We start from the raw sequence: 16,389 nt of genomic DNA on the forward strand, positions 1-16,389 counted from the left end.
TGTGCGCTGTGGATTACAACCACCAGGGTCAAATCTTAGTTCCAACGCTTACTAGATATGTACCTCTGAGGAATTTAACCACCCTATACTTTAGTTTCACTGCTTGCAAATGTGTTTAATAGTACACTTATTTCATAGAATTATTATAAGGATTGAATGAGATGACACATGTAAAGTGCTTAGAACAGTGCTTGGCACATATTACTATTATTATTAGATAATGTTACTCTGATAATATTGGCTATTATTAGTATTGCCATTAGTAGCAGCTGTTGATGTCTCCCTTTGAAAATGGACCCTGTTCAATTGCATTAAATCTTCTCCAACAGCCTCTTGACCAGTGGTTCTCAACCTTTCTAATGCCATGACCCGCAATACAGTTCCTCATGTTGCGGTGACCCCAAACCAAAAAATAATTTTGGTGGCTACTTCATAACTGTAATTTTGCTACAGTTATGATTCGGAATGTAAATACCTGATATGCATTATGTATTTTCCGATGGCTTTAGGCGACCCCACCGGGGTCGCGACCCACAGGTTGAAAACCGCTGCTCTTGACCAAACTGCCTTAGCAGTAGTTTCACCATTAAAATGCTATCACTGCCTGACCAGTAGTGGTACAATGGATACAGCATCAACCTGGGACACTGAGGTTCCTGTTTCAAAACTTTAAGGTCGCCAGCTTGAGTGCAGGCTCACCAGCTTGAACACGGGGTCACTGACTTGAGCATGAGATCATCAACATGATCCCATGATCCCATGGTCACTGGCTTGAGCCCAAAGGTCACTGGCTTGAGCCCAAAAGTTGCTGGCTTTAAGATCAAGGTCACTAGGTTGAGCCCAAGGTCTCTAGCTTGAGCAAGGGGTCACTGGCTCAGCTGGAGCCCCCCTTTGAAGCACTTTGGAAAAGCAATCAATGAACAACTAAGGTGCCACAACTATGAGTTGATGCTCCTCATCTCTCTCCCTTCCTGTCTCTCTCTCTCTCTTCCCTCTTGCAAAAAAAAAAAAAAAAAAAAAAAAAATGCTATCACCCATGATCATATTCTAATGACTCACTGTTCAAGAAAAGGGAGCCTCCATGTCTTGCAAACATGATTTCAGTATCCTAAATTTCTTAACTTTTTGGCATAATGACTAAGCTCTAAGCAGCAAGCTTCCAAGAGTCAACTAGGATGTCACAGTTTCTTTGTAAATGAAATTCCGAATTTGCTTCCTACTGAAAAGTGCCTTTCCATTTGAGAACTTTCAGAATTGGTGATAAAGGAAAGTGTTTCTCATGGAGAACACTGACCTCAAAGACAAAAGGAGGATCCAGGAGAACAGAATCAGATGCCTTGGTGTATCAAGTTATCTGATTATTACTGTAAAAACCTGAGCTAATTATTCCACTGCAATTTGAAAAGAAGGAAATATAGGAAAGCAAGATCCCAAACTTACTCTACAAGTATAAAACCTATGAATCTCTGATCAACAGAATCCCTTTAATACAGAGTGGGAATACTAACAGTTGTAAAGAAGAAAAGATATTCCAAAGAGTAAGAACAAAGAGACAGCAAGGACTGCGGAAGACTAGCAACTGACTGGGCCATAGGAAGCCTCTTTCTGCAGAGCGTTCAGTCTGCCCACGCAAAGCCCTAGACCAGAACGAACCCCAGAACCACTGCAGTCATTCCGAACTGGTGTTCTTTCCCTATCTACCACCTGTCTTACAAATTTTTTGTTGTTATATAGCTAAAAGAAACAGGAGCAAGCCACATTAATGAGTTTACAAAGTCAGATCTGGAGTGAGAAGATCGTGGCGATGGAAGAGACTACGCCTTCGAGTTCAATGGGAAGTCAGTGTTCCTCTCACTTCTTGGATGTTATTTCCCAAACAATGAAGCCTCCTCTTGAAAGGCCCACCTCCGCTTGTGTTTCCTAACGAGAACTGTGAAGCAGCTGGGCCGCTCCTTGTCTCTACCTTGTTGTAAAAGCAGACAGAATTTGTTTGTTTCTTGGCCCCCTAGAGAATCTCCATATCCACTCTGAAGCATGCTGAGCGCTTGAAGTGTTACACTGATTAAAAAGAATTGTTTTTATCAGATATTATACTTCGAGAAATACAAAATACTACTGATGAACCTAAAATACTACGTGATTCTGGTTTTAAGACTGTTAAGTTCTTTCTAGTCTTAATTTTTAGCAATATAAATTCCCCTTTTAATCCCACTCTGCGTTGCTGCCAGACATATGTAACTTTTATCACACCAAAGATCTCCTGATAAGACGTTCAATGAGGAAAGCAGGCAGGCGCCGTGCAACCCGACCTTTTCTTCACGGAGGCCTGTGACCTGAACCGCTACAGACACCCAGAGATTGAGTCCGGACTCTGCCGGCAGCGCGGTAGGAAACATAAGGCCCTTCAAAACTGTCAGTTCGATAAAAGTTTAGATCCCAATCAATTCAGCAGTCCTACCTAATAATTCTCTCAAAACAGAGGATATTTTAAAGCTTACCTTAATAAGGTCTGAGAAAAGTATTTCAGGGTGTTTGCAATATCTGTTCCTGAAGGTACAGGGTAAATGTTGTGGAGAACCCGGTTATGATATTCCTGTAAATACCGGATCTTGGAAGCAACTAAATAAAAGCAAAAAAAAAAAAAAAAAAGAGGAAAAAGAAGAATCATCTTGTACTATGTATTAGGTATGCAGTTTTGTTTTATTTTTTACCGATCAGATACAAAAGTTTAATCAGTATTTTAAGGAAAATATATAAATTTTTACTGGAATCCTATGACAGAAACATTACAAAAGACGTTTAATTTCTTATCATTGTATTCAGCACACAAAATTATTTTTTGTTATCTTGCTCAATATCCTTTTCATAAATTATCTTTTGCTTTTTTTTAACACTAAGAAAGGTAGTACTCTAAATCATTTTATAGTCAACTCCAAGTTAACTTATTTTTAGCAAAACTGTAATAGATATAAAGCTCTACTTAACTAAAACTAAAGTAGAAAACTCAAAGGCCTTTCCAAAGGCTCTAAAAATCCTAAGGTAAAGGGGAGTCCATTGCACTACGGCATCAGTTGAAACCAGAATTTTAACTCAGTAAGTGATCATAAAAGCAGGCTTAGCAGATGTTTGAACTGTGAGAATACTAATAGATTAACTTTGTATTAAATAAGAATACAATGATTGGGTGGTAATAAAAATATAAAAACTGAATGTCACATATTTTTCTTCCAAGACATTTTCAGAAATTAGGAGGCTTCTTAAGCTTTCTGAGCTTGGCTGCCCGGATCTTCTGAAGATTCAGGAGGGACTACATGGGTTTATTTACCCTCCTAGACCTACCTGGAGTCACCAGCATTGTCCACACTCCTGACCTGACCTTTGACCTGGCTGCAGTGAATGGCCCAGTTCTAGTCATTCCTCTTTGCCAATCGCAAGGGGCCATGATGATCAACGTCTCTCAGGTCTCCTCTTCCACAGAGCTCTCAACACTGTCCATTTGTCCTTTCAATCTTTAAGGCTACCAAGGGAGCCTTTAGGTAGAATGGCTCACTGTCAGCAGTTAACAGAAGACATATCAAGTCCTGGAGAAGCAAGGCCATGCTGTTCCCAACAGCCCGCGGGAATAGGCTCCTGGATGCATTTTAACTGAAATTCTGGCTTAAGCAATTTAAAGAACGTCAAAATGCTTTAGACAGGCATGGGACATAGAATCACAGAATGGTGAAATATCAGAACCGGAAGGACCTTAAAGATCTTTCCCCAGAACCATCTCATTTTAAAGACGGGGGAAATGAGGCACATTACGCCATGAAAGGCAGAACTGGACTAGAACTTAAAACACTGATTCCCAGCCAGTGCTCTTTCCGCTATGATATACTCTATACTCTAGAATAAGATTCGGAAATGTAGGCGATATGTGGATAGTGGGTGTTCACTGCATGACGTCAAAGTAATTTTCAGCAGTTATTAATTATTCACTAATTCTAAATCCCACATATATCAGTTATCAGATTTCCCTTTTCTCTCTCTGACTACCTACCCATTTCCATAATATGGTATTTTCCCACAAAAATAAGTCTACATTGCAGTTAAAACCTTGAATGTGTATAGCACATCACCTCTGAAGAAAACAACAAGCTTATATCCATTGTCACAACCCCATAAGTGTCTGGTCATAAATAATTTTTTTTCCTGAGACAAGGTAAAATTAAGTGATACTTGAAAATATTTCAATGACATAATCTATAAAAATCTATTTTCTTCTCAGCATGTTTGACCTACTGTTCATCGTCTTTTATAAAAATCACATTACAGGGAATCCCTACATTAATGCATAGGTTCAAGCCTCAAATATTTGAAACGTGCTAGGTCAGCATATGCTTTCTGCTCACCCAGCATCACAGTAATGCTCCATTGACTTTTCTCAACCTTTAATCTGCAGCAGGTTTCTGTCAAGTATTTCAGGAAAACCATTAATCATTCCACCTCCTAAAGAAAAAGGTGTTGCTAGTGCAGACTATGAACAATAAGCTCAAATGACGAGAAAAGCCAGAGACTCCCCAACTTGATTCTTGCTCATAATTCAAGAGCTACAGAACTGTCCCTACGCAATGAGAGGAAGCATTAGAAATGTTCGTGAAAGAAATGAATGTTCTTTGTATAGTTCTTTTTGTTGAAATGCAGCGATGTCTCCTTTCAATGGATACCCAAACATGCAAGGGAAAACAGACTCAAGTTACCCCCTTCTCTGTGATCTTTAAATAGTTTACAAACATAACATATTGTTTTTTGTTTACTTACCTGTTTATCTGTCTATCCCAGGTTGTAAATTTCTTGAAGGCAGAAACTATATCTTATGTCTTTATCTCCTCCTAACATACTGCCTGGCACATAGTAGGCACTTGATATATTTGTGAAATAAACAAACAAATGAACTATTACTTCAGTAATAACATTTATCATTGGGGGGGTTGCACATAGAGATATATATATATATATATCTCCCATATTCCTAGTGCCAGACATCTAATAGATGCTCAGTAAGTAACTGAGAGTGAAGATGGAAAAAGGAAGAAAGAAAGGGAGGAGAAAAAGAATAAAGATCATGGTGAGTGATCATGAAAGACAATTTGTAGAACAGTTCAAGCTAACTTTTGGACTGGTGAATGCAATAAAATCAAAGATCTATTCAACTTTCACATTTGCAACTATTTGAGAACAGCCGGAAAGGTCTCTGACATATAGTAATAATTTGCACTTGTGCTGAGGATGTAACTAAAACTCATGTACAGGCCCTGGCCGGTTAGCTCAGCGGTAGAGCGTCGGCCTGGCGTGCGGGGGATCCGGGTTCGATTCCCGGCCAGGGCACATAGGAGAAGCGCCCATTTGCTTCTCCACCTCCCTCCCCCTCCTTCCTCTCTGTCTCTCTCTTCCCCTCCCGCAGCCAAGGCTCCATTGGAGCAAAGATGGCCCGGACGCTGGGGATGGTTCCTTGGCCTCTGCCCCAGGCGCTAGAGTGGCTCTGGTCGCAGCAGAGCGACCTCCCGGAGGGGCAGAGCATCGCCCCCTAGTGGGCAGAGCATCGCCCCTGGTGGGCGTGCCGGGTGGATCCCGGTCGGGCGCATGCGGGAGTCTGTCTGACTGTCTCTCCCCATTTCCAGCTTCAGAAAAATACAAAAAAACAACAACAACAACAAAAAACCAAACTCATGTACATTTCAACTTTGCACAGAAGAGAGGGTCATTTGGCTGGTCACTAAGCCCATGTGAGCACCCAGCAGCCTCCTCACAATACATAGTTCTTATTTTTTTTATTAATTTTAATGGGGTGACATTGATAAATCAAGGTACATATGTTCAGAGAAAACATCTCTAGCTTATTTGGACATTCGATTATGCTGCATTCCCATCACCCAAAGTCCAGTTGTCTTCCGTCACCTTCTAACTGGTTTTCTTTGTGCCCCTCCCCTCTCTCAACCTCCCCCACCAACCACCACACTCTTGTCCATGTCTCTGAGTCTCATTTTTACATAGTTCTTATTTTTACTTCAACCTTACACCTGAAGATTGCTGCAGAAACTCAGATAATTGGGCTGGATGGATATAAACAAATCACCTCTGGCCTCAACTGACCTTTAGGCAATCACTGTTTCATCACTCTCCACACTCTTTTCCTTATATTTTAAGACAACAGAAGCCATCTGTTGTGGGTGGAATGTCATCCTCCCCGCCCTGCCAATTTATACATTTAAGTTTTAATCTCAAAATGTTGATTGTATTTGAAAATAAAGCCTTTAAAGAGGTGACTAAGTTAAAATGAGGACCTCAGAAAGGGCTCTGACCCAGTCTGACTGGTGTTCTCGCAAGAGGAGATTGGGGAACAGGAGAGACGCCAGGGATGCACGTGTGGAGAGGAAAGGCCACGTGAGGGCACAGAGAGAGGGCGGCCGTCTGCACGCCAAGGAGACAGGCCTCAGGAGAAGGCACGCCTGCCAACACCTTGATCCTGGACGTCTGGCCTCCAGGACATGAGAAAACTAATTTCTCTTGTTTATGCCACCCAGTCGGGGGTAGTTTGTCACGGCAGCTCTAGCAGACTGACTAATACACCACCACAGAGGAAACTGCGTGAGACTCTAAGAGCTAAGAGCCTGAGCTTTGAGATCAAACAGTTCTGGGTGAAGACTCCGGCTCTGTCTCCACTTAGTCCCCGTTTCCTCATCTGTGAAATGAGGGTAATCACAGCAATTTCATGGGGCGATTGTGAATAATAAATCACTTACTCTGCCAATCCTTTAGCACAGAACCTAGAACACACTCAACAGACAGTCAATGTCCAAAGCCTACCTGCATTGCCTTCCTTCCTTTCCTATCAAACAGTCATCCCCCACTAGTGCCCTCCCTCCACCCACCAGTTGTCGCTCCCATATTTCCATAAGCATTCAAATAATGTTTGTGAAAGAGAAACAAGAAACCTCTCGTTTAACTTGACATTCCCCTCCAGCTATCAGTCTCTCCATTTAGAGCCAAGATGATGTGTTATGTATACCCTCCCACATCTCCATCACTTCCAATTCTTTCCCCCACACACACTTCAGTCGGGCTTTCAATGCCGCCGCTGCACTGAATCTGCTTTTTCCACCATCAGAGCCTCCATGTTGCCAAATCCAATGGGCACTTTCCAGCCACCATGTAATGAGATCTTCAGTACATGCTGCGCGGCCAAGCCCTCCCTCCTGGAAACTCTCGCCCATTGGCTTCTCTGACGCCACATTCTCCTTGCCTTCCTCCCACCTCCCTAGTGCAGCCTTCTCAACGTGCTTTGCCATCTCCCCACTACTTGATGTTTAAGTGTTGGAATACCTCAGGGTTCAGCCCTAGACTCTGCATTCGTCTCCATATTCTCTCCGCGAGCAATCCCATCCACCCACAAGGCTTTCAGGCTCTTAAATGTGTATCCCTGCCCAAGACGTGCAGCTCTTCTGAGTAACGAGTCTCATCTGTTGTTTCTCCACAGGAAACCTTGTAGATATCATAAAGTAAACATATCCAACACTGAACTTTTTTTTTTTTCTGAAGTTGGAAACGGGGAGGTAGTCAGACAGACTCCCGCATGCGCCGACCGGGATCTACCCGGCATGCCCGCCAGGGGGTGATGCTCTGCCCATCTGCGGTGTCGCTCTGTTGCAACCAGAACCATTCTAGCGCCTGAGGCAGAGGCCACAGAGCCATCCTCAGCACCCAGGCCAACTTTGTTCCAATGGAGCCCTGGCTGCGGGAGGGGAAGAGAGAGACAGAGAGGAAGGAGAGGGGGAGGGATGGAGAAGCAGATGGGCACTTCTCCTGTGTGACCTGGCCAGGAATCAAACCCAGGACTACTGCATGCCAGGCCAATGCTCTACCACTGAGCCAACCAGCCAGGGCCTCCAACACTGAACTTTTATTTTTATCTCTTCCCTCACCCCTCCCCCAAAAAACCTACTCTACCATCTAAGTAATCCAACAAGTCACTCCGACAAAGGATTCTGAAAGTCATCCTTGACAGCACCTGTTCTTTCTCCCTCGCTCCCCTAACCCAATCTGTCACTAAGTCCTGTCAATGCCACCAACAAAATATACCCCCCAAACTGCCTTCTGTTCTTTTTCTTCACTATCATTACTGAACACCATCATTTCCTGATTGATTCTAAAAAGCCTCTGAACTCATCTTCCTGGTTCTCTCTTGTTTCTTTCTGGTTCTCCTCAAAGCAGCCAAATCAATCTCCTTTAAAAATAAAGTTTCATTCAATTCCTTCAGTGGCTTACCACTGCTCTCAATAAAACCCCAAATCCTTAACATATTATGCCAAGTTCCTGCTTACCTTCCAACCTCATGATACCCCACAGGAGCCAGACACACTGACTCTTGTCCTAATTTTTTAAACACACAAACACTATTTTTTTATCTGAGAACCTTCCTATGCACTTGTCCCTCTTCCTGGAATGCTCTGCCTTTTACACTGTGGCTGGCTGACTCTTACGCATACTTCAAGGCTGGCTTAAAACAGCACTTCCCCGCAGAGAGAGGTCTTTGCTGATTTCCCTGTCTAAATTGATTCCCTGACCCCCACCCATATTTTCCTGTGTTATAATACCCTACGCTGCTTTTTTCACAGTAGTTAGCATAATTTTTAATTATATATTTCTTTGAGTGATTGCTGACTCTCTCTCCCAAATAAACAGTCAGCTCCAAGAACGATGTCTCTTGTTCACCGTAAGATCTGCCCAGTGACGAGTGGGTGCTGAATTTGCTGGGTATGGATAAAGGCAAAGGAAGGAGGGGGAGAGTGGATTTTGGCAGTGGTTAAACTTTGTTTCTCCATGAAAATAGCCAGGAAAGCCAACTGTTAAAGCTGTGACGAAAAGGAAAAAAACACAAAGAGGGAGTCTGAGAAAATGATGATTTTTGCCCAGGCGGCCACGAGTCTAATCTCTGCACACTGTGGAACACTTTCCATGACTTACAGTCCTCCCATCTCGCATTCCAAAAGAATGCCAAATAATCATTTTGATTGATATATATTCCAAAGGTTTGTATCGATTCTTCGATATCATTTTCTTTTTTTTTTTTTTTTTTGTATTTTTCTGAAGCTGGAAACCGGGAGAGACAGTCAGACAGACTCCCACATGTGCCCCACCGGGATCCACCCGGCAGGCCCACCAGGGGGTGATGCTCTGCCTACCAGGGGGCGATGCTCTGCCCCTCCGGGGCATCGCTCTGTTGCTACCAGAGCCACTCTAGCGCCTGGGGCAGAGGCCAAGGAGCCATCCCCAGCACTGGGCTATCTTTGCTCCAATGGAGCCTCGGCTGCGGGAGGGGAAGAGAGAGACAGAGAGGAAGGAGAGGGGGAGGGGTGGAGAAGCAGATGGGCGCTTCTCCTGTGTGCCCTGGCCGGGAATCGAACCCGGGACTTCTGCACGCCAGGCCGACGCTCTACCACTGGATATCATTTTCACTATTTACTTATTTTTCTTCAAATAGGCCACTCATTTTACTTTTCATGTCCTGGGCCCTCAACACGCTAGGCAGGTGTCCTGGAGTTACCGCAATGTCCTGCAGAGAACTCTGGGGCGCTGTGTGAGTTCCTCCCTACAGCCATGTGCGACCTCAAGCAAATCACTTCATATCTCTGAGCTTCAGAGGCTCTTGTTTGTTTGTTTTGTTCCCATTTTTGCCAAATGAGAAAGTAAAATAATACTTCTCTCACATTCTTCGCAACCATTGGTTACTAATATAAATTTGAGGAAAGGCACAGATCCTAATTCCATCTTATTTTTTACTGATGTCTTCCACAACATAAAGCCTACAGTTTTATGGATTTGCTGTCACTTGCCCCTTTTTAAATTATTCATCTTCTCTTCAGTCTTACCTTTCACTGAGAAATGATAGACATAAATAAAGAATAAAGTTCATAAATTTGGATTGCTGTAAATACTCACCACAACACTTAAAAGTAAAAATTATGCATGGTACCCTTTTTCCTTTCTTCTCTTGATTAGAGGATAAATAAGGAATTAGATATCCTTCGTAATCGCCCTGCATGTCTGTCTTAATTCACTATTTTTGTGTCTCTTAAAGTTTCTCAGGTCCAGTAGGTTCTACTTCTTGGTCCAAATGATTGTATCCAGAAATCATCTCTAAAATCAACTCCTTTCTCCGTCCACACCTTAATGCAAGCCTGCACAATCTCGTTCCTGGATTATTGCTGTGATATACAGACTGATTCCCTTCTGACCCTTTATTTTTTTTATATGACAGCCAAAGTGATCTTTATAAAATATAAATCTTCAGTCCCTGCCTATTGAAATTCAAATAAGTAACTTAACATTTAGAGATCCTTGCTCATCTGTCAAATTTCATCTTCTGTCTTTTCCATACATACCACACTTCAACCGTACTGGCCTGCAGAAAGCCCATCTTGCAACGCTTATACCTTCCCATGGTTTGCACGTAATATTCTCCCTACGGAATTCACTCTGTACTTCTCTGCCTAGCCACCTCCTTAGAATTTTTCAAAGCTCAGCTGTAACCACTTCTGCTATAGATAACTAACCCTCCTGACCACACGCTGCATTTGATGCCGCACTAGATGCATCTCCTTGGCACTCATACCCTGCAGAGCTTCCCTCTCTAACAGAGCACTTAACACTACATGCTGTAACTATTAACCCAATCACTGTCTCTTCAACTGAGCTATCAGATCCTTGAGAACAGACACTGTCTCTTTTATTTTTGTATACCCAGCATTTAATTAATGCCTTGTTGTAAGTAAATGTTTGATGAATAAATGAATTCACATACTACACGATTCTTGGTACAACAAAGCAGTTTAGAATATATATTCCCTTCATGGACTAGTTTTGGATCTTGGATATGACACTAAAGTGCCCTGTACCTCTTTCTATTACTTACAGAAAGAACAATTTGTATCACAAGAACTACTGTATCACTTTCTTCCAAAGTCCCTAGTTCTTCTATAGGCCATATTGAGTTGTGGAGTGGGTCTGGCTGACAGCCACCCGAAGGGCTGAAGACCGGCTGCCTCTGCAAGGATGGAGGAGAGCAAGGGAAACCTCCCCCAAGAGTCAGAGGGGCAGGCAGCAAGCCCTACTCTGAGTGACTAACTGCATGAGAAGCCAGGTACGGCTTTACAGTCAGGGCACAAAATGTGCCCCAGTTGCACCTGACCGGCTCAGGGAACAGTCAGAGCAGAAGAATATAAATAGTCCTAAATCTCTGAGTCAGTCTCAACTGAGGATTACAGCTACATAACTCTATCAGGGGTCCCCAAACTTTTTACACAGAGGGCCAGTTCACTGTCCCTCAGACCGTTGGAGGGCCGCCACATACAGTGCTCCTCTCACTGACCACCAATGAAAGAGGTGGCCCTTCCGGAAGTGCGGTGGGGGGCCGGATAAATTGCCTCAGGGGGCTGCAGTTTGGGGACGCCTGCTAGGTTAAGAAAGAAAGTGAAACACCTTTCGGAGAGGCATACCCCTAGGAAGGACATTTTGGGAAACATAATCTTAGCAGGAGAAGTAGAAAATATACAGGTCACAGCACAGCTAAAATTGACGCTGGTCTCTTCAGAATGAGTTATGCTCCCTTCCTCCGTTGGATGAGAACCACAGAAAAGAACCTCACCTGTAAGGGCAGCAGGCGCTCCAGGCTGCCTACCCCCCTTGAGGACACAACTTGAATTTCTAATACTGTTAAAGAGCTCAAACCCAGGGAACTCTGATAGGGGGATAATGTTATCGAAACAGATCAGAATTTGGAGTCCTGTCTGATATCCACTAAGCCTAATTAATATCCAAGTTACTTTTAGCCCACTGCAAGTAGAAGTCCCCATTAATATAACTGCTTCTTCTCTGTTTATCCTTTACTTCCACGTGGAGCTCTTATGGAGAACGGAGTGTGGTTTGGGTTTTTTATTTGTTTACATTCTACTGCAGAAATTTTAAACTCATACAGGTAAAAGGAAAAGTAAAGTGAAGCCAACATTGTACCAAACACTCAACTTCACTAGTCCCCATCATTACATTGATAACTTAATCACAATAGCACTATCACACCCAATAACATGGACAAACAAATCCCTTTGTGTCAGAAGCCAAACAAGGTTTGCAAAGGGCATTTTACAAATTCCCCTTCCTCATTCCCTTCTGGCATAACAACTATTATGTAACTTGCACTCGTACAAGAACACAGACAGTATGGGCCTGTAGTCTCTTTATTTTCATTTCTGCTCCCATGTTCCAGCTTCTCCAAACCTTTATTTCATGATACATCTGTAATTTTCCACAGTTACAAGAGTCTCCTCAACCTTCTTCTTCACCTCAACCCCAACAACTGGAGCTTTTCACACACACACACACACATAATATTCCATTTTACAGATGGAAAAATGGAGGAACCAAGAGTTCAAAAAATGCATATAGAAAAAGAGTCAAGTGTCATTTGAATTCAGGCTCTTCTACTTACTACCTATGAGAACCTGAGTACTGAATTATGCGCCTCAATTTCCTAACCTATAAAATGGGGATTTTAAAATATTCCATGTATAAACTACTTAGCACAACGGCTGACACATAGTAGATAATCAATTGTTACTATAATTAGCAGTTACATGTGAGATCCTTCTCTTTCTCCTTTCCCAGTACAGTACTCTGGCCCAATACTCTGTGGAGTATGAAAACCCAGCAAAGATCTTTCATCAACAAAATCAAGCATAACCCCTTACCCCCTTATACACACACACACACACACACACACACACACACAATCTACTAGTGCATTTGGTACTAAAATCCAGTTCTATATTCAGAGACTTGTTTTGTTTTTTTTTCAAGAATAAAAAAAAGTGCCTGACCAGGTGGTGGCACAGTGGATAGAGCCTTGACCTGGGATTCTGGGGACCTAGGTTTGAGACGTCAAAGTTGTCGGCTTGAGCATGGGCCCATCAGCTTGAACTCAGGATCACTGGCTTGAGTGTGAGATCACAGACATGACCCCATAGTCATTGGCTTCAGCCCAAAGGTTGCTGGCTTGAGCCCAAGATTGCTGGCTTGAGCAATGGGTCATTGACTTGGTTGGAGCCCCCTGGTCAAGGCACATATGAGAAAGCAATCAATGAACAACTGAAGTACCACAACTACAAGTTGATGCTTCACATCTCTCTCCCTTCCTGTCTGTCAGTCTCCTCTCCTCTCTCTCTCTCTCTCTCTCTCTCTCTCTCTCACACATACACAAAGAGTAAAAAAGTAAATATAGCTAATAATTAGGATAAGGAAAACAATGCCACAAGGCATTGTTTGGAAGGTCTAGCAAGGAACCAGAGTTCTTAGCAAATCCTTGATCAAAGAAGAATCCTCCTTCTATGAGGACAGTCATCCTCTTTAAATGAAAGCAAAACCTCATGAAAGATGATGGGAAAGGATAGACATATTTAGAGAGCCAAAATGGTCAAATCTCCCCTCAAAATCAAAATATGTATAAGTATATGAGTCAAAAATTCACCATTAATTCTTTCAAATACTCATATACTTACACATATATTCTTTAGTCAGTTTTAGTTCCAGGTGACAAACTTTACTGGCATTTTCAGAAGAAGGGAGAGGTCTTCAAAAAACATTCACTTTCTTCGGTAAGTGACCCCATCATCATCATCATCGCCATCATCGTCATCACCATCATCATCATCATCACCATCATCATCATCATCAACATCATCACCATCATCATCATCATCAATCACCATCATCATCAATCACCATCATCATCATCATCATCATCATCACCATCATCATCACCAACATCATCATCATCATCATCATCATCAACTACATTTGAATGGCCTTTACATTTTTCAAAGCACTTCCACATACATTATTCAGTTCCATTTTTGAGCTGTTAACTTATAAAAAACTATGCCAGGAGTTTAAGGAATTTTACACATTAAGCAAATTTAAGCAACAAAGGTGAAGGGAAAGACATCATTCATTTATCAGATTTTGATCAAACATTCACTAATGCGCTAGGTGCTTTGAGATACAAATAAATCAATGACAAAAAAGACACAGTCCTCATCTTCTGGGTCACAATAATTATAATAATTCTTAATTCTGCGTGTTTATGCTGTGCCAGTAAACATAAAATTAATAGTTGTATCACTATTATTAATCCCCTATTACCAATGAGAAAACCAAGGCTTAGAAAGGTTAGGTAAGTTGCCTAGAGTCACATAGAAGGTAAATAATAGAGCCATTTTCTAACATGTTATCTTTAAAGAGAAACAATTGAACTAGTTGCAACTCACCATACATTTTTAGCACATTAAAAAACACATACAGGCCCTGGCCGGTTGGCTCAGCGGTGGAGCGTCAGCCTGGCGTGCGGGGGACCCGGGTTCGATTCCCGGCCAGGGCACATGGGAGAGGCGCCCATTTGTTTCTCCACCCCCCCTTCCTCTCTGTCTCTTTCTTCCCCTCCCGCAGCCAGGGCTCCATTGGAGCGGGGATGGCCTGGGCGCTGGGGATGGCTCCTTGGCCTCTGCCCCAGGCGCTGGAGTGGCTCTGGTCGTGGCGGAGCGATGTCCTGGAGGGGCAGAGCATCGCCCCCTGGTGGGCAGAGCGTCGCCCCCTGGTGGGCGTGCCGGGTGGATCCCGGTCGGGCACATGCGGGAGTCTGACTGTCTCTCCCCATTTCCAGCTTCGGAAAAAAATAAAATAAAAATAAAGAGGAAAAAAAAAACAACAACAAAAAAAACACATACAGCCCTGGTCGGTTGGCTCAGTGGTAGAGCGTCGGCCTGGCGTGCGGAAGTCCCAGGTTCGATTCCCGGCCAGGGCACACAGGAGAAGCGCCCATCTGCTTCTCCACCCCTCCCCCTCTCCTTCCTCTCTGTCTCTCTCTTCCCCTCCCGCAGCCGAGGCTCCATTGGAGCAAAGATGGCCCGGGCGCTGGGGATGGCTCCTTGGCCTCTGCCCCAGGTGCTAGAGTGGCTCTGGTCGCGACAGAGCAACCCCTCGGAGGGGCAGAGTGTCGCCCCCTGGTGGGCATGCCGGGTGGATCCCTGTCGGGCACATGCGGGAGTCTGTCTGACTGTCTCTCCCCGTTTCCAGCTTCGGAAAAATACAAAAATAAATAAATAAATAAATAAATAAATACAAAACACATACATACCTAAAATCATCCAATGCTTTCATGCGTGAATTAGTGATACTAAACCACTTGCCAAATGGAAAACGTCTTAATATAGAAACACTTCATTTGCCAGAGATAAACCACGTGTAATAAAAAAGGGGTGGAGGAAGCAACTTATTCAAGTCAAAAGACATTGTTGCCTGACCTGTGGTGGCGCAGTGGATAAAGCGTCAACCTGGAAACACTGAGGTTGCTGGTTCAAAACCCTAGGCTTGCCTGGTCAAGGCACATATGGGAGTTGATGCTTCCTGCTCCTCCCCCTTCTCTCTCTCTCTCTCTCTCTCTCTCTCTCTCTCCCTCTCTCTCTCTCCCCCTCCTCTCTAAAATGAATAAATAAATAAAAATTAAAAAAAAAAAGACATTGTTGTTCCAATGTCTATTGTCATGATGTGATGGAGAAAGCAATATAATTTTCTTCACGTTGAGAGTTTGATGGATATTAGAAATAATTTGAAATGGAATATGGAGTTCTATTTTATTTTCATGCAATCAGGTTAGGTTAGAGATGTTTGTTTTTAAAAATATATTGGGCAGCTTCTTCACATCAACATTTTCAAATTGAAGAGTCTAAGAGGCCAAATTCTGAGTACCTCTCATCCCATCCAAAGAGTGACTCAGAAGTTTGTACTCTCTTTCTGGTGTGACAAGAAGAAAGTATTTGAAACTGCAAGGACAGGTTGGGTGGGGGGATTTGAAAACAAGAGTATTACTGATTTGTTCAAGGATTTATAAATCTACACATCTGGATTTAAAGAGGAAAACTAGATGATGTTATAATCTCTTAATATTAAACTTACTGAGCTCTCTACAATCACAGATATTTGAGAAACTAAGTAGCTATTTGGTAGAAATAAGATAATTTCAGAGATATATTAAAGGCTGATGATTCTGAATCATTTCTTAGGTTTCCACGTCTAATTACAATACACAAGGCATATTTGATTTATCAACCATCTGCCCAATCAATGTGGCTCCATTCCAAAAGAAAATGCACCAAAAATAAGTTATACTCCCTAAGAAGATGCAGATACCCCAGTATTGTCTGAATAAGAAGATGAATTATAAACAGCACTGTCCTGAAATTGAAATGCCTGGCTGCATGGACAAACTCTGGGAAATATTTGGGATCTTACTTTACTGTTAAA

The 16,389-nt window shown here is 42.8% G+C and overlaps 1 protein-coding gene across 2 annotated transcripts in view; it reads right to left on the bottom strand.

Annotated features, from left to right (window-relative positions):
* UNC79 (unc-79 homolog, NALCN channel complex subunit) overlaps positions 1–16,389 on the bottom strand; it is a 246,226-nt gene that overhangs the window by 201,463 nt on the left and 28,374 nt on the right. For both annotated transcript variants that reach the window (XM_066276137.1, XM_066276136.1), the window contains exon 2: positions 2,499–2,619. In XM_066276137.1, coding sequence (XP_066132234.1) covers positions 2,499–2,619 — 121 coding nt within the window. The remainder of the gene's footprint in view (positions 1–2,498; positions 2,620–16,389) is intronic.

Source organism: Saccopteryx bilineata, chromosome 4 (assembly GCF_036850765.1).
Source record: "Saccopteryx bilineata isolate mSacBil1 chromosome 4, mSacBil1_pri_phased_curated, whole genome shotgun sequence".
NCBI classification, from domain to species: domain Eukaryota; kingdom Metazoa; phylum Chordata; class Mammalia; order Chiroptera; family Emballonuridae; genus Saccopteryx; species Saccopteryx bilineata.